The sequence below is a fragment of the Leptosomus discolor genome, chromosome 8 (assembly GCF_034619465.1).
Source record: "Leptosomus discolor isolate bLepDis1 chromosome 8, bLepDis1.hap2, whole genome shotgun sequence".
Lineage (NCBI taxonomy): Eukaryota > Metazoa > Chordata > Aves > Leptosomiformes > Leptosomidae > Leptosomus > Leptosomus discolor.
The window spans coordinates 60,820,763-60,843,259 of record NC_141398.1 but is presented as its reverse complement, the minus strand read 5'-3'; the positions used below and the strand labels follow the sequence as shown (position 1 = coordinate 60,843,259).

Genomic DNA, 22,497 nt, shown 5'->3' with positions numbered 1-22,497 from the left:
CTCCCACCATTCAGTGATCCGAGAGCAGACGTTTTCCACGCTGGAAAAGTGCGACAGCGCTCAGCAAGGTAAAAGCACCCACTGGTCACAGGGATCTTTGTTACAAATAAGCAATGGCAGAACAGGAGGAGAACGATTGCACAAGGCCTAATTACGGCGAGGTTAATAACGACCCACATTTAGACCACAAGGCACTGAACTCCGTGGAAGCCCCACTCACCCCAAACACTCGAGCAGCGCTGCTCGCACGGTGCCCATCCACAAGCTGCTGCTCCCCCCACACGCCGCAAGAACAGTCGCGCGGCTCGGTTACTGCGCCCCGCTGATCCTCCCTGGCACAGGCTCAGCCTTCACTGATGCCAACGGAAAGATTTCTCCTCTGCTGACAGGAGGACAAATCCCGCTCCCACCACAGCTCACCGTTTCCTCAGCTCTAGCTCCGGCTCAGCTCTAAGCAGAACAATTGCCGTGGCCAAAACCTTCCTGCTCAAACCGCCCCACATCCCGACGGAGCGATTTTCAAGAACTCAATTTACTGCTCGAGCCCCCTCCCACCGACGCAGCGCTGGTTGGCCCCACAAAGACTTCAGTGGAATGGGGGGGTTGTTCTGGGAAACAGCAAGCGGCCGCTGAACACCCCTACAACCCCCCCCAAAGGCATTGTCACTCCCGTCGAGGGGCAGCAGAGACCCTGTGCCTCAACTACGGGCGACGGGAGCTCGGCAGGTCTGTGAAACACAACGGACGGTGGATGTTCAAGCCCCATACAGCAGGCGGCCGCCCAGGCTGGCACTCGAGCAGCGCCTTGACGCGCGGGCAGAGCCACTCAACATTCTGCGCCTGTCGGAGGACGGAATCGGGCGCTTGCTCGTTGCACACCTTCACCGAACACGGCAAATCCCCAACCCAGCACCTCTCGCCGGGCAGACGGTCTCTGGGTACGAGGAACGGCGTTTCATGGGTACTCCTGCCTCGGAGCAGAGCGCTGCCCAAGCACCCCAGCCCGCCCCCTGCCCGGGCAGCAGCCCAGGCTCCCGGGTCCGACCCTGGCGCCACAGAGAGCTCTGCATCTCGTCCCCTCGCTTTTCCTTCCCTTTCTCAGCCAATTTCAGCAAAACCAGGACCACACTCAGACCTCCCACCCACCCTCTGCAAACCGCCCTCCTAACGAACAGTTACGTTCTGCTTTGCCAAGGAACTGGGGCTGGGGGGGAGGCAGGAGAGACCAGCACAGCCCTGCTGCCCTGCCCCAGGCGGCCCTAACGCCGCCACGTTAACCGTGAAGCTGCCTCCACGCTCTCATGTTTACAGTTCTCCACTCGACTCCTTCTCCAAAGCACCTGCAGGAAGCAAAGCACACACACGCCCAGCTTTAATTTCACCCGGAGAGTTTTCTCGCAGGGCGAAAGCTGAGACAGTGCCTGCATTGTGCGGGGGACCTGGCAACGAACGTTCGCTGGGCGAGAAGTTCAGCGGAGGGACAAAGATTCGGAATTGTCTTTTTTTAATCCTCAAATACAACGGGCAAACGAGCTTTGTTAGTGCCTCCTTTGTGGTCAGAGCAGTTTCACACCTGCGGGACCCACCGTTCAGCCAGCAGCAAAGACGGAAGGAATGAGAAGAGGCGGGCTGGCCCCACCACCTCGCCGGAGGAAGCCCCGGGCAGGGGAGAGCACCGGGCTCACGTCAGGCTGCCTCCACCGTGTCGTGCCGCCCTTCAAACCAGCCCCAGCCCCAGCGAGCTGCGGGAGGGATCCGCAGGACCAGTAAAACCCATCCCGGCACTGGGCGCGCAGACGCTGCTCCAAGCTTGTCAGCGATGGAGGAGTGGGAAGACTTTGATGCGGCTTCTGTAAATCACCGCGAGGTTTCTGAGGGAGCCGGCCCGTGCGGAGAAAAGGGGCGGCTGCTGGGCAGAGGCCGCTGGGGTTTCCGCAAGGCGTTGGACAAGGCTCTCCACAGCGCTCGGAAGCCCTGGAGCAAGACTGAAGGTCTCCCCCCCCAGCAGTTCATCGGTTCAAAGGAAACAGCAGCAACAACTGAAGGGCTCTGTAACAAACGGGCACCCACAGGCAGCTTTCCCGACCGTCAACAGCAAAGGGCAAGAGCTGATGATGGCAGAAATTAATTACAGCAGCCAAAATGCAACTGAACGTAGAGAGCGCCAGGAGAACGGTCAGTATTTAAAAAAAAATAAAAATAAGGCTGTCAAAATCCAGGTAAAAGTGATGCCGAAAGTGACGCCTATGGAGAAAAGAGACAGGTTGCCACCACCACACCGGGCACTGGCACAGCAGCCCCGCTCCCCAGGCGAGCCCAACGCTCCTGCAATCAAAGCAGCCGACTTCTGTAGGGCCCTACGCGTCCCTGAACAAACCCGACTCGGCGAGGCGATGCTTCAGCCAACATGTGCCTCCCAGCTCTAAACCTTTCCATCGACAGAGAATCCACTACAAACCTCACTAAACCGCCTGCAAGGTCCAGGACTTCACCATAAACGTGAAAAAACACCTATTTCTGGTTGGAACTGCTCGAGCTTTAGCTAGTGGCCTTTTTTAGGCCACCGTCCTCTAGTCCAAAAAGCCCTTTGATGAGGTTTCTGTTCCACGTGCGAGCGCCTCCATGCTACGATTTTGTAACCTCCCCTTCGATAAGCTACGCTGGGCTCAAGCCTCTCACCGTCAATAACGTTTTCCAAGCTTTCAGTCACTTCCGTGGCATTTCTCTGGAGTTTTCAAAGCCGAAGGCGCAGTCGTAGCGTTCACCCACCGCAGCGCCAGCGCCGAACACAGAGCAGCCTTCCCACCCACGCCCGAGAGGAACACGCCGGACCTTCACCCCGCGGCACCGCGTTCTGCCGCTTCCCCGCCGCGAGGCTGCAGCCCGACGTCCAGCGCTCCTGCCCGCCTCGCCTTCCCGTGCCCAACCTCGCACCGACCTCAGCAGCGCCCGCGGCTCACCCTCTGTGCGAGGCGGCCAGCACCAAGCTCGCCCGTTTTCCAGGGAGCATCTGTCTCCTTCCAGGTCACTGCCACGAGTTAAACAAGCAGGGATCGCCCTTCAGGGGGAATCTGGAACACGTTCACCAACTGACTCCCGCCCTTCCGCTGTTGAATCTTTCCCTTCGCGATTTGTCCTTGGGGATTTCTGCACTGGTTTTGCCAAATCAGGCAATGCCCCTCACCGTGTCGATCCAAACGCCTTGCCGAAGCCTAAGCAGCGCATCCCTGTATTATCAGCTAGTCTGGAACACAAAAATATCGCGTTGGACCGACAAGATCCTTTTTCCATAGAGGTCCATCGCCTGACCCAGCGCTCAGCCTGGGACCGACGTTAAAGTCCAGCTGCGTGGCCTGTCACCTCTACCCTTCAAAATGCAGCTAAATCGAGTTTCCCAGGTCTTTCCTACTGGATTTCCCTTGGCTCAGATTTCTGCTCTTCTGCTAGGCTCTCGCTAGGACAGAGCAAACAGAAACCGCAGCAGCCAGGGCAGAACGAGGGGCAACCGTGGCTCGCCACAGGACACCCCAGAGCCGCTTCAGCACCCGTGAGCTCCAGGTTTCCCTCACCGCGAGGGACGAAACAATCGCCGGCACCGAAGAGAGCCCTGTGGGACGTCGGAGCCGCGCGGGGACGGCTGCTGCGCCCCTGCCGAAACGGCGAGCGCGAGGAGCCGCGGCAGCGACCGGCCCGTGGCCCCTGGAGGAGGGAGTAACGCGGCCCCAGCGGTGCCCTCCGCTCCCAGCGACTCCTTGGCCTTCGCTGTTAGAAAGGCAGAGTGTAATTCCACACCCAAGGAATTCTTCTACACGACCCCCGAGGGCTCGCAGCGGTTTCACGGAAGAGGAGAAAGCCCACCCCCGACAGGAGGCTCTCACAAGCAGGACCCCAGGACCTGGCTCCCCTTTTGGCCACCAGCCAGAGAGGAGCGGCTGCGCTGCGATGCTCACAGCGGGAGCCAGCGTCAGAGCAGCGCCGCATCCCGCTGAAGGACATCGGACACCAGAGCAGGAGCTCCCTTTATTTGGCAGAGCCCGAAGCCACGGACCGAGATGCTGGAAGAGCTGGAGGAGTCCCGCAGCACACCCTACGCTGTCTCTGCTCCGCTGGGGGCCGACTGCACGACACACCGGAACAGAAGGGGGGAGAAATACTCTCCTCTGTTCCAAGACACCACCAGCATTGTGCACAAATCCCAAATGGATTTCTTTTCCCTTTTCACCCCGGGAGAAGCAATTGGATGTATTTGTTGTGTGTGTGTCCCCCCGATCTGGTGCACACTCACGGTCAGTAAGAATGAGTTTTGTTTCCAATCCACACGCCCCATCAAGACCTCGGGGAGAAAGACAGACCTGTGTTTCGAGAAGCCACGCGCCAGTTCCCCTCTGGCATGGCCACGTGCAGCACAAAAGCACCCAAACACACGAGGATTCAAGGTATCAATTCTTTCACAGAACAGACTTTAACGGGACAAGTACGAATATTACAAAATGAACAGAATCACTTTTAAAACACTTGTATTTGTTGAACCGTTAAAAACAGACACGGACAGAAAGAGGTAGCGAAGCTACGATTTCCTGCTGCTCCAATTAGCGTTGCCTGCATGCACTGGGAGAGCGACGGCGGAACCAACCCTCCGGGCAGCCTGTCTGGAGAGGACTGCGGGCAGCTCGCAGTTTGTTTCTGACAACGCCACGCGAAGGACTGAGGCAAATCCACAGGCTCACGAGCAGCTGCTTCACGTCATCCGGCTCAACGAAAAGGCATTGAAAGAAAAAGGTGGTCTGTGGTTTACCTCGGGGAGCCAGAGAGAGCAAGAGAGAGCGCGCGAGCACGCGCACGCGAGGGGACCGCGCACAGGCCCACGAGAACACCGGGGAGTCGCGCTTGCCGCCGCGAGAGGAAGGTACGACAGGTCCGAGGGTCCCAGAGTCAGGACAGAGAGAGTTTGGCGTTAGCTTGGTCCCAGCCTGGATATGGACCCTGCTTGGCAGACTGAAAGCTAGAAGCAAGGCAGAGGAGGTCAAGGGAAGCGGGACTCCAGGCGCCGCGTGCACGCGCGCTCTCACACCCTCTCTCGGGCTGCCCGAGGTCCCGGCTGGGTCCGCTCAAGAGGTTCTCCCGTCCAACACGTAGTAGCGATACATTAAACCGAGGACCAGAGCTCCGAAGATGGGGATTAGCCACGTCGACCAGAAACTACGGGGAGAAAAACAAACCAACAAAACAAGAGGCACACACAACGTGAAACGGAAGAAAGTACACGGAGCTAATAACTCACCCGAGACGCTCATCACGTACGACGCGTCTGCTTTCCTCTAGGGAACGCTCGGGACGCGTCCCCCATCAGCTCACAGAGCAGCCCCACGGCCCCTGGCTCGCAGGGGCGGCAGCTCTAGCCGTCCCCGTGCTCGGGGCTCTGCCCGGCCCCTGCGAGAGGCCCCCACGCCTGCCAGGGCGGCTTGGCGGCTCGTGAAATAGCAGCTGAATCGCTCAGGGTTCCAGCCCGGCACACACAGAAACCAATTTGGGGTTTTTGTTGGTGGTTCTGGGGTCGGTTATTTTTTTTTTCCTTAAATAAGGCAGACGGTAATTTGTGCTACACAAACAGCTGAGTTGACTCAAGGATGGAAATTGCTACAGCTCCCCCCCCCCCAATCCTCCCCGCTCGCAACCCAGAGGCCGCAGGCTCACCTTCGGCAGCCTCCTCAGCAGAAAAGCTCTGCAGCAGCCGCAGAAGGCCGAGGCCCTGCTCTGGCTGGAAGGATTTCCAGCTGAATGGGGCTGCTCACGGGACAGACCCCCCCAACCAAAGGCCCATGGCTGGGCTGCGTCGCCCCGCGGCCGGCAGCAAGCCAGCCCTGCAGTGTGGAACACCGGGCTGCCCGCTCTGCCCAGCCCGGCGCGGGGGACCTGGTGCTGCCAGCTGAGTCTCCACCTCCCAGCAGGGAGGCGCACGCCGTGAGCTGCGGGTTGGTGGTTTGTTTTGGGCCGTCTGCTCGCTGGAAGGACGGTGCAGGAGACCCCCGGGGGTTTTTCCCTGCCCACTGAGGTGAACACGCTGTTCTACAACGGGAGGGTCCTAACCCCTCGGTTTCTTACTCATATTTTAAGCAGATACTGTACCTTGCTTGGCCCGAGGACGTCACACTTGGATTCTGAAGGAGGAAAGAGGGAGTTAGTGAGGGAAAGGGAAACGCTGAACATGTGCTAAGACGACTGCAAGACTGAACATGTGGTTACAGATACGGAGGAAAAATAACGCCCCCGTCCTCTCCCACACACCCTCTGTCACAAGCGCGGATGCTGCTGGGGATGTTTGCCCTCATCCTCACCTCCACATCCCTTCCCTCAATCCCATCCCTCCTCACCTTCGCACTGGAACTTGCACCCCTCTCAACTTGCACCCCTCTCAACAGAAGGTCCTGCTCGTCTGCCACGCTACGGGTGACTCCCCGTGCTCCGACACGGAGAGCCCCTTCACTGCGACCCCCTCTCCAGACCCCGGCCCACGCCCCCGCTCGCTCTCCCGCCGCCCGCCCGCTGGCGCACAGCACCACCGCCACGTTCCCCTCGGCTCTCCCCTCGCACGCAGCCTGGGTCCGAACTTTTATACTTCTCCCTTCATAAAACTCGGAGAATTTAAATACTTTTTCCAGGCAGCTGAAAGTCTCACTTGGGCTTTCGTCAGCTCTGCGGCCTCTTCCTCGCCGGCTGTCGCTGCTCTCCAGTTTAATCAACACGCACCAGCACAAATCACCTCTCCTGCCCGTCCCAAACAGAACCACCTCTGTTCCCCGAGAGCCCCGGCGCTCGCTTCTCTGCCATCGTACGTTCGGCGGGAGCTCAGCGCTGCCACCGACCTGCGGGGACCCGCCTCTGAGCCACGTCACGGGAGCACACACCTGCAAGTTTTACTTCTTTCCGTGGTTCCCCCTGTTTATTTTTCCATCACTGACTTCTACCTCTTGCTGCTATTTTGGCATTATACTTGGGCCTGCTTTTAACACAGGTGACGTACACTGGAGAAAGACCTGAGCCGGACGTGACTAACTGGACTTCCTCCTCAGAAGGGCAAAATATTAGAAAAAAAATATTTAACTCGTATCCAAGGGAGCTACTCGGATTCCTACTTAACTTCTACGGGCACCACAGGCACACGATTCTGTCTGCGAAACGGAGCTGAACCGAACAACATCCTGTACGTGTAACCACGCGGTCCCGCGGTACGACTAAGCGCGGGCTTCACCCGGCCCGAGCCGCTCTGCCTGCGGCTGGCTGCAGCGAGCCGACACCCCCAAGGGCCCAGCCGCCGCCCTCCCTGGTGACAGCTTCCCGCTGGGATCTGGCCGCTCCGCGGGCGGCCCTGCTGTGGCCAGCCCCCGAGGAAAGCGTGGCTGGAGGCAGAGCGGCGAGACGAGAAGCCGGCTGCCAGGCACACGGTTACCTCTCCGACGGGATCCTATTCGCCGCCGTTGCCCTCTCCCCGGCCATCTCAAAGGCGCTTTTGCAACGCCGTGCCCTGTTCTAATCCAGGAGCACCGGCGTTTTAAGCGACACCGACGATTACGAGGGCAGTTAACAGAGAATTCTTGTTCTGCAGCCAACCCCACGGGGGCTGCGCCCGTCTCCTGGCTTGGATGTAACAGCTCCAACAGTTCAGTGGTCAGGATGTAGCAAGGAACGCAAAAAACCGGGCTGTGGCTCAAGGTGTGGAAATAACATCGCTGATGTCAGGGGAGAGGGGGCACAAAACCACTTCCAATTTCGCTCTGTGGTGACTGCTGAGCTTCAGAGCAAAAACAAAGGTGTAATTTGCTTGGAAGATTTATTCATTACTGCAGTTTGTGTAAACATAAAGCCACAAGCGCCACAGGAAAAAGAAAAAAAAAAAAAAGGGGGGGGGGGGGGGGGCATGTGACAGCTTCCTTGTTGGTCTGTGAGCTAAGACTGCTTCACCAGCACTCCCTTACAATGGAAAAGTGAAACACCAATCACTTACCTTGGAACCTTCTTCTTTACGATCGTGCTGTCAAGGGGAAAAAGAAAAAAGGAGAAAAAAAAAGATAAGCACTGACTTCAAGAGAAACCCTCAGTCTTTACGAGGGAACTGCCCTGCACACGCTCCTCATCACGGGGTAATTGCCCAGATTTGGTTTTCAAAGGAGTCCTTCCTTGCGGAGCAGGCAGGAGCTGGTGTTTGCACCACGCCCCTGCGATCTCTCACCCTCCTGAGCTCTAATTCCAAGGCAAGGGGAAGTTATGGTACCACCAGCTAAGGAGGGAACCGCTTACAACAGCTTCTTTACGTGCCCCCATCTAATTGTAGCGAGAAATCTGTTCTGAACGGTGGAAAGAGAAGATTAAATCGGTTTTGTTTCCTCAGCAGAAATCCTGGATGACACAGACACTGCCTAAACCCCTTAACTACCTTCCTATTTCCCAAGACACACCCTGGGGTATGCGTTTAGTGGGTTACACAAAGCAGTGCCACACTTTTACCCAGTCCCATCCTGCGTCTGAAAGAGGCTGTCACAGCCAGCTGGTCCTTACCGGGTGGATCTCCCCTATGTAGTACTGCTTGAGCATTTCCCTGGCATCTGTGGAATGCCCAACATCTTCAAAGCTCTCTGTGGCATCTCTACCAGCTTGTTCGAGCAAAACCTCTTCGCCACCTGGGTGCTGGAAGAGAAAACTTCAGGTGAGCAAAGGGCTGGGTGCGAAAAACGTACCAAGAGTGTCAGCAGCCTCCTCCCAACCTCTTCCGTTCGTCACGGATGCCTCAAACCAACATCATCAATGAAATCTTCCAAAGATTCATTATGGTCTGGCCTCTCCTTTGGGAATTCTCAGAGAATGACGTGTGCTGCACAGCCTGGAACGGACCTGGGAGGACTTTTATCATTCAAAAGAGGCGAATCCCCAACACTCACAGGGGAGCACAGCTTTGTCCCCTACAGCCAAGCTATCCCTTCCGAGATTCTGCAATGGATTTGGGCAAGGAAACACTACCAAAGGATGGATATCCTCATCCCAGCTTTTCGTGGGCTTCACTGCATGAATCAGTGCAGGAGGAGCCTCTCCTGCATGATCTTCTCAAGAACTTTCCTGAGGCAACGCAGCTGTCAGTGAAGCACATGACAACACTGCCCTTACAGGCACCCGTGGAGGAAAGGATATTCTGCTTCTTCAGATGCTACAAAAACCAGCAGTATTTGGCCGACAGCGTCTCTCTGCACACAGCTGTGCAACGAGGAGGGGAGAAGAACAGAGGAGAGATACATTTTCTAGCGGCATAAGAAGCTACGACACTCCTGAAGGCCCACCCCTACTGAACCTGACGCAGCGTACAACCACGCAACGACCAGGGGAGAGGAAAAAACAAACGAAAAAAAAAGGCATCGCGAAAAACTACACTGTTTGCCATCATATACTGATTTCAGAGGTTCAGAAGTGACAACACCAAAAGCACCACATCCCCAGGACGCTCCACCACGACACGGGCATTTCTGTCGGACCCAGCGGCACGAACCGACAAAAAATTCTATTCTCCTCGGTGGGTTGGGCTCTTCTCTAGCACAGTCAGCACCGCAGCTCCGGGCACGGACGGGCAATGGGAAGCCCTAACCACAAAGCCAGCAAAGTGCGACCCCTGTCCAGGGCGAGCGTGGACAAACAGCTCAGCTGAAGCCACCGGCGATAACGTGGCCAGGCTTCCGAGCGCACGCACGGGGACTAACCCAGGTCTCTAGAGCATCGGGCAACGAGCACCCAACGTGATGAGCTGAGAAGGTGAGACTTGTTCGCTGGCTGCCTGGAACGCCTCCAACAGCCACGAGCCTGGAACCGGAGAAGGGACGTTCGACTAAATTTCCGACCAAAGGCCCAGCACACCTGTTTTTCGCTGTAGTGTCCTTTTCCTTCCCACAGACACAGTTGCCTTTGCTCCTCTTCCTCCAGCTTGTGTTTTTCCTGCCAAAATCTAAACATTCCCACTTGACTATCACACCTCATACCAAACATACTCGGTACGGACACAACAACAGCCCAGTTGTTCGCTCCAGGGAGTTGCTGCAGCCAGTTCTGCAATCCCCGTATCGCAGCTCTTCGTGCCGAATAAATCCCTTTATTGTCCAGGTATGTCACAAACCCGACGTGGCGCTTTCTCAGCGGCCACGCAGGGCAAAGTCTGCAGTCCCAGGGCACGGTGTGGTTCGCAGGCAGTCACTAAAAACCCAGCGAGGCTCCACTCCGCTCCTTCCCGCCGTGCCTGGCTGCAGGGCTTGCTGCCGCTTCTCCCACGCCAACCCTGAGGCTCAGGCGATCTCAGAGGCAGGCAGACCAGGGATTACCCCAGCAGAAACCCACCCTACCAAAAAAGAAGAACAGGAACCCGCTGGGGTAGCTGTGAACGAGCTCACTACAGAGCCGGATGCCTGTCTCTAACACAGGGGAGTTAAGGGGAACGCAGGCTGCAGCAAGACCGCCCTGTAGATCATCCCTGCGCCCCTCAGACCACACTCCCGGACCTGCCCGCAGCGGTGGGATGCTGCGTGTTGTCCACGCACAGCACTCAGAACAACTGACCAATTTCCAGCTGGTTTATGTGTGTGTTTGCAAAGAGCCACAGAAACTGGGGGGTGAAAAGCTGGCCGTTTACTTTGAGCCCTCTAGAAGAACTCCCTAGGGATCTCTCACCAGAAACCTCATTTCAGATGGAAAAACAGCAGAACTGAATTTTAAGAAGACAACCTCGCTTTCCTGATCATCCACCCTAAAAGGGCAGGCAAAAACCTGCAGCGACAGGGAACATGCAGCGCACGCTGACTTTCAGTGGCATCCCGTCTGCACGTGCCAGAGAGAAGAAGAAGAACGGTAAAGCACGAGAGGAGCGAGCAGTAAAGTTTACTCCTCTTTACATCTTCAGGTCTGAAGCCTTCCCACGCACTTGCTAAATCCACAAGTAAGAAAAAGAATTATTTATTCGTGCACATCTGTCCTTCACTGCAATCACCAAGCCCAAAGAAAAAATTTCAAAACATCCTGGCCTATCACATTTCTGAAGGGGCTCCCTAGTCCAGACAACCACGGCTGCAGCCGGACAATTCTTACCTTGTCATGCCCGAGCAAACGCAAAACCAGACTATTTATACAGGATGGCATTTACTCTGCCACAAAACGTCTCAAAGCTACAGCTCCTGCAGGAAAACATGAAAACTGGAAGTGTTGCAAAATGTGGAGGGGGGGGGGGGGAAATAAAACAAACTACTTCCAGAGGAAACAAGGGCTGGAAAATGTCTGCTTCTGGAAAGAAACAGACAAAAGCAAACGAGAACAAGAGAGGTGGGCCCAACTGCCAGCCCTCAGAAGCCTTCCTCAACAAGAGCAATGGAACTGGAACCTCTTGTCAGCGGAGCCTTCGGCGTGCCCAGGAAATCACGTTGGCAACAGCGGCAATGGCCTGGAAGCACCAGTTCTGGAAGGGGACGACCGACACCACTGAGCAGAGAAAAGAGCTTCGTGGGGAGAAGCCTCTCCTTTGGAAACGAAAGCCCAACAGCCATCCCCAGCGCCAGGCACCCTCCTGGCGGTGCAGGAGGGAGGGCAGCCCGCTCTTGCCACATCAGCTGATTTAGGGGGGGAGAAAACCCAAGACTTCCTCGCGCTCTGCGATACCCAGGGCTACGGCAGGTGCTCTCAAAAGCATCCCTTCAGTGGGATCTTTGAATGAAGTTCTCCAGCTTCCAAACTGGGTCCAGAGAGGAAGAGCAGAGGTAGAGAGTTGTACAACCCCATTGAAATGTCGCTTTAAACGTCGCTGATGCTCCAAGGCGGCGAGCACAGAAAGTTTGCCCTCGATGACTCGCTCCCTAACGAGCGGCTCCCGTAGTCCATCCCCTGCGCTCAGCCAGCGAGGCTGCAGCTACGCACGGGGCCTCAGGAGATGCTCCACCTGCGTAGCCTTTAGAAGGCGTACGGAGCGTAAGGTACCACGCAGAGCGGAAAACAAGGACAAGCAGCCACCTAGACAAGTGGCGTTCGCCCACCACACATCCTTCAAAGCTTAAGACACGCAACAGGTTTCTCCAAAAAAAGCTGAAGCCAGTCGGCATGAGCAAATCCAGATCTCTGACATTCCTCCTTCTCCCTCACAGCTCTGGTTTCAGCTACGCCAGAGTACGCAGGAACTGAACACAGAAAGACAAAGAAGGTTATTGAATACTGGGTTCTTACTGGGTAGTCAATACTGGGTTCTTCCTGCTGGTGCAGGAGGGAGGTAAGGATCTAAAAACTTGCTGCCTCTTTGGTCTAAGCAACCAGCTGGTACTTCCCTCCTCTTTACTTCCATCTCAATGATAATGCACTTAACTACCAGCTCTTCCGAGCACAGACCCTACCCTCAGCTGTACACTTGCCCGGGAAGAGCGTAACCTCTGTCAGAAGCACATCATTTTCAGGAGAAGCTGTGGGTCGTAGAGTATGCCCTTCTTCTGAAGCACAGTTTGAAGAACATTATACTTGAAGCCAACTGCCCAATTTGGGTTAGAGTTGTCACAACCCAGGCTCATTCCCCTCGGAAACCGGTTCAAACAGATTTCTAGTCACACGTACCACGGGTATCAGAAGCAGCAGCACGTGCCAAGACACAAAGCTGCAGTGGCTGCTGCGCTTGCGGACTCAGATAACGACAAAAGGGTGGACTGAAGAACCGTCTGTCTCCAAACTCTTCTAGTCGTGTGTAAAAATGGAGATAAACCATGTCCCTCTGTCGTAAGAATGCTTGTGAACGTAAGTCTGTCACAGATTGTGCACAAAAGCCACAGATTTTAACACCAGTGTGGGGAGGGAGTAAGGGCGAGCAGTACCAGACCTCAGAGCGCCTGTCGGGGAGGTACGTCTGCCTTCCTCCGCCTCCTCACTCGTCGGTCACACCGACCTGGGCAGCCAGCCCCTTTTGTCTAGCCTTAGTCTACACTTGCTTTCCTGGACTACTGCAGTCAGGAGCACTAACACGTGTTCTGGTGGTCCAGTTCCCCAAATCTGGGAGCAGATGAGCCTCGTGGCGATAGCGCCACAGATTTCAAACCATCACACTTCACTTCAGGCACTTACAGGCTTTCTGAAGCACGAGAGACCGCAGACTCCCAGAAACATCTGTGACATTTCAGCTGCCGTCTCTGCACGTCTCCCGCACTTTGTTCACGTTCTTACACTTCAGTAGAATTTTACTGTGTGATCAATGTCCTCGTTGTCACTCCTCTCACACGGTAAATGACAAAGTCAACGGGAAGTTTGAACCGACGCACGCTTCAAGCATCACGCGGCTTTGGAGTCGGCTGGCTAACGGCTGACCTGCCGTGCGCAGCCTGCAGGGATCACCCAGCAACACCCCACCGCCCCTCCGCAGCGAGGCTGCTTCGAGGTGGCGCAATCCCTCCGAGGCAGCAAACGCTCCCGCGGAATTCGGCAATCCTGTTCAAATAATCTGCGAGCAAAGGCCAGAAAAGGCAACAATCAGGCACCGCTTCAGGGACTGCGCAGGATCACGGGGAAACAGCACCCGCTGCAACGCTCACAGCTGCAGCTGCAGCAACTCAGGGCTCCAGAGCAGGGCGGCTCGTCAGGCAGCTGCAACTTCTGAACACGACAAACGCTCCTGGTTCCGATCAGCTGCACGTTGCTCCCCTGTCACTCGGCTGATTGCAGCGGGGTAACAGATACAAACTGGGGTTTGCCAATAAGTGAGGCCTTGACCTACGTTTACAAGTCTCACTGTGTCAGCGAGCGGTGTTCAGAGCACAGCGGTGCGTCGGCCGTGCTGGCCCAGCTGGAACAGCAGCCGCCGCCTTCTTCCTTTCCCTAGTCCAAGCAGAGATTTTTCATGTCAGAAAAAGCACAAACGGGATAAAGGGCTTGGAAAGGGCAATGTGAAATATCATCTCAAGGTAACATTCAGGGCACTGCTAGACCTGGCTCGCTGGGGGCAGTGAGGGGGTTTCCTGGGCTCGTTGATGCCACCGAAGGTGTCCCAGGGAGCACGCCCCAGCTGCCCTCTGACACAGGGAATGCCGGGATGAAGACTGTGACCAGCACACAGCGCCCGTGCTCTGAAACACAGCGTCATTCACGCTAGGGAAAATATCTTGAAAACATTTTTCTAACGCTCCAGTCTGAAAAGCGACAAGCAGGAACCGCAACTGGAACGCGGAGGGGAGCGTGAGGGAGGCACGCGCTTCCTGCGGGTCCTGCTCTTCCTAAACCCACAGCGTTTGGTTACTGAGAAACCGGCAGTGAATTATTTTTCCACATTTTCGCCCCGTCCTCCCCTGAATCTGCTTAACCTTCGTGCCCCCACAGCGGCCTTTGGCAAGGAGTTCCCCTGGGCTGCTCCCTGCCGCGGCAAGAAACGCCGTTTGTCCGTGTTGAACCTGACTCCAGCCAGCGGCTCCGATGTCCCCTGGTTCTGGTACTGGACTTCGAGACGCGGGCAAACAGGGAAGATGTCAGAAACCAGCGGAGTAACAAACGTTCCTTAAAACACACCCGCCCCCTGCCCGTGCCCTTGGATCAGCAGAGGTAGCCGGGCCGCAGCTCTGTGCTCCACTGCGCTCTCCCAGGAATGTGACAGGTGCCCGATGGCAGGTTTGGCCTCGTGGGGAGGAACCCGGACGTGGGAGGGGGCGCACGGAGAAGGCTCGAAAAATCCTCACGTACCAGCTGGGAAACTCCTGGTCCCGTGAACTGACCCTGGAACAGGAATCCGAGTACCTTCATTCTGCTCGTAGCTCCACCATTTCAGAGCTTCCCGAGTCAAAACCGCACTCAATGCAACTGTCTTCTCCTTCCCACCCCACCACAGCACAGTTTGCACCTCGCAATCAACAGCAGATGGATGTGACTAAACGTGCAACCAGTCCCTCCCCTCTGCTGGACCGGAAGGCTCTCCTGTCGAACCAACAGCTGACCATCAGCTGGTCACTCTTGAGGCCACCGCTGCCCTGTAGCGCCAAGCTGCCGCGCCTCCACCGGGCACCAGCCCACGGTCTCACATACTTTTCTGTCCTCTGGTGCCTAAAGTCTCTCTCAAGTATCAAAGACCCAAGAACAGCAGCTGCCCAGCAGGCAGCTTTCCAGAGCCGGCACCTGACACGGAGGCATCCACGGACCGTGCTGGAGCACCAACAGCAGGCCCCGGTGAGCCAAGGAGAGAGCAGCCAGGAGCCATTGAGGGATTTTTCATTATAAAAGCTATAAACAGCGCAGAACTGGCCACAGCAAAGGCCAGCTCAAGCCACCGTGGTAAAGGCCACTCCCTGCTTTGGCTCTCTTAAAATAAATGTTGGGGGAAGACTCCAAGTCAGACTCTGAACGAAGCGTTACGATGCCGGCTGCAACAAACAAAATAGGTTGTGTCCAGCCTTATAAATAAATACGGAAAGCTACACAGAAAGGCACTGCCTCCAGCTGTCAGGCCGCCGTGAAAGAGCTGCCAGGTTATCCTTCTCCCCTCCCATCTGACCAGCCTCTACACCTCGCCAAGGCAGCTCTGTCATTCTGTGTTATGACTACACAGCAGTCATGCTTTAATCCTATGTGCCTGGAGGAAAATGAAAGTCTAATTTAGACAAGCAAAAACCGACAAGCAGCAACATGCGCACTTTCAGTGAAGGGCTCTTCTTTTACAGCCGATTCAGACTAACTTTGGGCATTATCCTGCAGACGCTACAAAGGGTTTGGTGTTACTTGAAGCTGGGATAAAAGCCCTTTGAAATTTTGTTACCATTTCTTCCCACTCTGTTTTCAGCTCCAGACAGAAACGATGCCGCTCTCCACCTTGTCAAGAGCAGAAGTCAAAAGCATCGAGTCTAGAAGCTACTTTTGTCCCCGCATCCAAGAGGGCTGGAGACTGTGCAGCAGCGACTGCATCACTTCGTGCGTGGTCACCTCTGGGAAGGCAGATGCCCACCTACTGAACCACCATGACCTTCTCCTTTATGTTCTGGGGTGTCCCTGGAGACGTCAAATTTAAACCACTGACCTAGCCCGATGCTGTTTACAAGACCAGAAGTGAAGTAACACGGTTTAAGGGGAGCTGCATCTCCCACGTCAGGCATGCCTGAACAGACTTCCCCAAGAAAACACAAGTTAACTCAAACAAGTAAAAGCACAACCCCTGTGCTCTGCTGGCCTCTGCCAACACGACCCGCCACCTCTGTCCTGTTTCTTCCAGGTGTCTTTGAGCAGGGACAGGAGCTGCCCCGAGCGTATAAACCACACAGGCGGCCAACGCACCAGCGGGTCTCTTGGCGCCCCTCCTCAGGGCTTGGCGACACCCCGGCGACACCCCACCCCCCCTTCGGGCAGTGCTAGGCCGCTGAGGAGAGCCAGGGAGCTGCCTCGGGACACAGGAGCTCCCCCCTCGGGGGCTGCTCTCCCTCCCTTCCCCCTGCAGACCCCCTCGCCCCGGGATCTCTGCCCCCATGGCAGCCCTCCTGCCCCCCCTCCCCCGCCCCCTCAGGCCCTCCCCTTCCCTCTGAGCCCCAAACGCCCTCCCCCCCTGCCCCAGCCCCCCTGGCGCTCTCCTCCCTCCCCCCTCCCCACCCAGGCCCTGTCCTTCCACCCCCCGCCGCCGGCCCCTGAGGCGCCTGGCCGGGACCCCGCCCCGCCTGGCCTCACCTCCTCCAGGAAGCGGGTGACATCGTAGACTCGCCCGTGGATAACGAGCCAGGCCTCGCGGCTGGAGCTCCGCTTCCCCACCTCCTCCAGCGTGAAGACGGGCCCGGCCCCCGCCGCGCAGCCCCCGGCCTCTGAGCGCTCCCCAGGCTCCATGCTGGCCGCCGGCAGCTTCGCGGAACGACAGGCTTGGCCCCCAGCGGCCGCCGTAGCGATGGCGGACGCCCCCGCCCGCCCCCCTATAGCTAAAGGCCCGCGGCGGCTCCCGGCCGAGCCCGTCGGCCAATGAGAAGCGAGCAACACCGGCGGTGGGGCCACGGCTGGCGGCGGCTGCAGCCAATGGGAGGGGCGCGGCGCCGGACGTTGGCCAATAGGGAGCGGCCAGAGCGACAGGGCGGGAAGGCGCTGGGCCGGGCCGGAGTTCGCCGCCTGAGGCGAGGCAAGGCCCGGCCCTGCCGGTGCGGCCCCGACCCCGGCCCCCGCCCCGACTCCGGCTCCGGCTCGCCCCGGGCCGCGGCTGGCGGGAAGCTGGAGCCTCGGCCGCTCTGCCGCCCCACCCGGGCCGCCGGAGAGCGGCCTGCCCGCGGCGGAGCCCGGTGTCCATCGCCAGCCTCTGGTAACTCGGCCCGTTGGGCGGGTGAGGGGGAACCGGGGTCGTTTGTCAGGGTCCCTTGGCCGAGCTGAGGCGCCCCTGTGGTGCGAGCGCCAACAGGAACGGCTTTTTTGCTGCTCTTTTTAGTTCGATTCTTTCTGCAAGGACGCACGACGGGCGGCCATCTCGGCAGTCCTTACGCTGAGGCAGCGGAGGCGCAGCACGCCTCCCAGCGCTGCCATTTTACCGGTTTCTGAAGGAAAGTGTTGACATGCAGATCCGATGCGAGTCGCTTGGCAAGTTGCCTCTTCCCTGCCAGCCATATTGAACGGGTTTGGGGACAGAGAGACTGTTTGGAAGCTCAGTAACTTGTAAAACGGGTCATTTTCATTCGTGAACTCGCAGTCGTGGCTGTGGAATTTATTTTCTTACACTTGCAGTGCAGGTATAACGCTGGACTGTTTGTTTTGTTTTAACATAAGTGCTGCAGAGGCAGAAATGCCCTGTGTTGTAAGAAGTGCTAATGCCATTATCCACACTGAAGATGAAAGGTGCGTGCAAAGCGAATTTGGGCAGCCTAACCCCTGTGCAGTTTGCTACAGCTGGGCCTCTAAAAGGAGCACAAGGGAAGCAGGTAGCTGGCTTGCCACTAAGCTGGGATCCCTGTGGGAATGAGACATACCTAGTGGTACAGGCTGGGAGATTTATCAGCTCCAAAGATGTTATCCCAACGGACCCCGCTGTCTGTCCACATCCACTGCCGTACAAAGCCGGGTTAGCTCCCTGAAGATCCCAGGCTGTGTGTCAAATCTCCTGGGTCACTCTCTGGTAAGGACGAAGGGTGTCTGTTGCTGGGGAGAAAGAAGTCGCCCCAGTGGTGCCTGCGGCCACGGCACCCGATCCAGTCGCTGCCGTAGCGCAGCCTTTGGGAGCGGCTGAAGCTCTGGGCTGAGGCCTGGCGTGGCAGCTGGTGTCATACACTGGCTTATCCTGGCCTCGTTCTGCTGGGTTTGTGCGAGGAAATGAGGGGCCATCAAAGGAGCAGTGAGGCAATAAAGCTGTTCTGTGGGGTAGAGAATAAAGTGCAGGGGGAGAAGGCGTTCGAGTCGGATCAGTCCGTGCAGGATTCAGATCCTGCTGCCGGCGTGTTCTCTCCCAGAAAGTCGGCTCTAAACCTGGAGGTGCCACAGCAACGGCTGAACCTCGCTGAACGTGTCCCGTCCCTCGGTGCCTGGCCTGACGGTGACTTTCCCTCATGTTGCTCCTCAAGACGCTCGGTTCCCGCCGCTGTAGCAAAGGGCGCTCGTCTCTAAGCGCACGTACCGCCCCGTGCTTCCCAGCGAGCTTCTCGGCCCCGTCAGAGCTCTTCCTCCCGCTCTGCTGGCACAGCCAGCTGGGGCTTCTGCTTTTCCCACAGCCTGGTGGGCGGCGCAGCGGCTGGTTGCACCGCTGCCTTCGCTGGATTGCTCTGGGGAACGGCCGGCTCCTGTGTGGCCACCCCCTAGATTAAACTTCGTGTTACTTTGCGACACTTACTGAGGCAGCCATCAAGCCAGACTATTCCTCTCCCTCTCGGCCCTTTCATCTCTGCTCGCTGGGTTTTTTCCGCTGAGGCAACGCACGCCCATTGAAGTCCTCCTCTAAATACCCCCTCGCTGCCCAGTGAGGTCTGCAGTGCCTCTTTGCAAGCCGGCTGTCAGAACCAGCGCTCTGCCTGTACCTGCTCGGGCTGTGCCCAGCAGCTGCTGAAGTCACGCTGTGCTTGACACCCTCAGCCTCCTCTTCCTCTCTAGCTTTGCTGCAGGCCGGAGGGCGCAGGCCTCGCAGCTTCCTCCCCAGCTGTTTCACAGCAATACGGACACCCCAGTTTGCGTTTACAGATGAAGCATCTTCTCTGTTTGGGCAAGCCTGTACGTCTACTTCACCAGATAGCGTATGTTGTTAAAGTCTTGGCCTGCTGTCCTGAAACCTCTTCACAGTCACCTAACCAAAAGCTCAGTCTCAGCAGAGATGAAATACTGAGCTCCTGCCGCTTCTGATCCTTTCTGTGTCCCTTTCTCCAGTCACTGGGGAGGTTTCCCTGAGCCTGTGTGTATCCTCTCTGACACGGAGGTGTTTCTAGCTCCTCGCTGTTCCCTCACTGTGGAAGGTGGCTAAGGGGGAGGCTCCCCCAGCCAGGCTGCGTCCTGCAAACTGACCTGGGATTTCAGCATCGTGCGCCCCCGTTGCCACAACACCCTTCTGCCCGGGCTTGGCCAGCTCCACGCAAAGAGCTGCTGCAAAGATGACTCTGCCCTCTCGCTTTGACCAGGCTACCCACCTCCTGCCGCGTTTCTGCTGGCCCCATCCCTTGGTTGCATCACAAACGACGTCTCTCTTTCTAGATCCTTCCCAGCACGTTCCTGCCTGTCTCAGTTTCGATATGAACTACTTCCCTTTGCCTCGAGTTGCCTCACAGCATCAGTTTCTACAACCTACTTGATAAATTCTTTCCAGAAGCGCCTCTGTGCTTTCTTCTCTGCAGCTCTCCCGCTTGGAGGGTTTCTCGGCGTGTTGTGCAAGGCAATCTCGTTATCCTTTCCCGCTGTGCCGTGGCTGCCTGTTTCTCTGAAGCTGCCCGCTGCCTTTCTGCGACCTGCTCTGCACTGGCACGTAACGCAGCGGCATCCTGGTCCGTGACCGGGCTTTCTAGGCACGTCAGCAGGAACGAGCAGGTAACAAACCAGCTCTGTGTGTGTTTATCGAGCGGCAAAACTCCATCCCTGCTCTTCCTTGCCATCACCAGGCCCTAACAGAAGCCAGAAACCCGCCATGTGTCCGTCTCGAGAGCGAGCCCTGGGCTCGCTCTCGAGACGGACACCTGGCGGGTTTCTCTCTCTCTCTCTCTCTGCGGCAGAGAACGGAGCGCGTGGCGACCCGCTGCCCCCGGGGATTTTCCTGTTTTCTTTTCCACTGTAACTCGTACGGAGAGACAGGCACGAGACCGCAGCAACGTGCAGATCTTGTTCCCCGGAATGTTTTCTTTCATCTGTAATCACTTCATCAAAATCCATCAATCACCTAGTTACGACTAAAAAGCACAAACACGGCTGTAATTTGTGCCTTCCTGCCCGGTGTTTCTTTTGGCACGTGAAACGCCAAACCTTTTCCTGAGAAAACTGATGATGACACCAAGCAAGGATTCGGTGAAAGGGGACAGCGGGGCCGCTTGCATCCCAGGCCCACTGCCGGCTTCCGTAATCCCTGCGTCCTTCTCGTTCATCACAGAGGGAAACAAGGGTTTGTATTTCTGGGTTTCCTCTAGAAATCCCCATTTCGGGCTCGTGCCGGGTGCTGTTAACGCACAATAGGCCCAGGCAGGCCGCGAAGGCCTGGGGGGAGGAAGCCTGGATTGAGATGCCACGGCTGCGGCCCCTGCCACATGCCCTCTCCCGGCTCCAGCAGCCTGGTGGGAGGTGAGCACCTCCCCAGCTGCCCCGCGGCTCTGCCGTGCCCGTTTCTGCTCCCTGCCAGCGTCACCACGCTAAGGCTCCTTCGGCTGCTCCTGGCCAAACCCTCCCAGGAGCTGCAGAAACCTCGTCGGTCTGCTCTGACCCGGAGCAGTTCCATCCCACGGGAGGATGAGCAGCTCTCCTGGGAGATCTGGAGGGACGACGCCTTCGCTGGGGAGGCGCTGGTGGGCGCGAGGAGGAGGGGAGGGCAGCCCTGGAGGGGCAGAGGGGGTGGAACCTGGCGAGCAACAACTGCTGCTGCTCCTGAGCGAAGCCTGGCTTGGAGAAGGCAGGTTGCCCCCGAATGGCTCTGTGGAGGCATCTCTGAGGGAAAGCTTGCTTGGTTTCCCCTGGCAGAGGACTCCAGGGGCTCTTTCTGATCTTTGAGCAGAAATAAACGAAATGGCTCAAAAGCCCAAACCCTGTCCTGTGCTGGGGGGATCTGCCGAAGCGGTGGGCGCTGAGCTGCTCAGAAAAAACGGGAGTTTTGGGGTCGGGAGAGCCCGGGCAGCGTTCGAAAAGCCGCGGTGGGGAACGGTGCGGTGCTGCTGGTGGGGCTGATCTCCCAGAACCGAGGGGAGAACGGCAAAGCGCAGAGCCCCGGCCCTGTCCCCTGTTCTTGCAGCGTGTGACAGAAAAAAGAGCACAACTGTTCTGCTCACGAGTGTTTCACACGGGAAAGGGCTTTAACCAAAGCCCGTCGCTCTGCCATCTCCTCTCGTCCCAGGGAACAGCCGTCGGGATCTCTCCCGGCATCCTTCCCAGCGTTGAACGGCGCCGGCTCGCTGCCCATACGGCACGGCGGCACCACGTCCCGCTCCCTTTCTGCGCTCACCCACCCCAGGGCAGTCGCACCGCGCCGGGGGGAACAGCCACCTTCCTTTCTTGCACGGATTATTTTTATCTCCCTTTGTTTGCCCATAAAAAAATCCCTCCCAGTTTTACTGTTTTCCATGTGATTTTTCTCATGTGTGTTTCCTTCTCCTCTGGCCAGGGGTGGAGGGAAGGGAGTATCCTGGATAACCTAATGCCAGAGGAATTTTCACGTGCTTTTCCACCTCAGGTGAGACAGAATGGTGTCAGTGATGTTCCCCAGGCCAAAGCGACGCTGTGTCCGAGTGAGAGAGACCCTGGAGCAGCCCAGAACAGCACCATAATCCAGAGGGTCTGCTTGCCAGTGCCCTGCTTGCCTCCTCAGGGCACCAGTTCTTCTTGGCCCTCGCTCACGGGGATCACTGGGAAGGCAGGGCTTCTAATCCGTTACGCAAAGCCTGAAAATCTCTGCCCTGAGACCCTGGAACAGGGACGTCGTTTTGTTGTTACAGGTCAGGGGAATGGGGTTGGGGGCGGCTGGAGTACAAGGAACAGGTGTCAGCCACCTATGAAAACATCCTGGCTGTTTGAAGGCTGAAAAAAAAGCATAAAGTAAAAAAAAAAAAACAAATAAAGTAGAAAATAACAATTCCTATCTCATACTTGAAGGGTTCGGCGGCATTGCGAACGCAGGTTGCGCTTAGGCCGGTGCTCCCGCTCCCCTGCTCTAACATGGCCGCCCATGAGGCCCTGCAGGACCGCTGGGCGGGTCCGGTTGCCGTTTCTGTCCGCGCTGCCCCCCCGCCGTCAGCCCTGAGCGTCTGTCCGTCCCGGCAGAGACGGCACCGGCTCCGCTTTAGGGGCTGGAACGATTTCACAGCCGCCCCCGGGCCTTGGTGCCCGAGGTGCAACGTGGCTGCCCCGGAG

At 57.3% G+C, this 22,497-nt stretch overlaps 1 protein-coding gene across 1 annotated transcript; it reads right to left on the bottom strand.

The window, feature by feature from the left end:
- Positions 1–4,531: 4,531 nt before the first annotated feature.
- CYB5B (cytochrome b5 type B) lies at positions 4,532–16,830 on the bottom strand. The gene is made up of 5 exons (XM_086469157.1): positions 16,678–16,830; positions 8,554–8,682; positions 8,003–8,029; positions 6,127–6,158; positions 4,532–5,199 (listed from the first exon to the last, which is right to left on the bottom strand). Exons 1-5 carry the CDS (start codon positions 16,828–16,830, stop codon positions 5,109–5,111), a joined length of 432 nt encoding a protein of 143 aa, XP_086325283.1. The 3' UTR covers positions 4,532–5,108.
- Between the last annotated feature and the right edge of the window lie 5,667 nt (positions 16,831–22,497).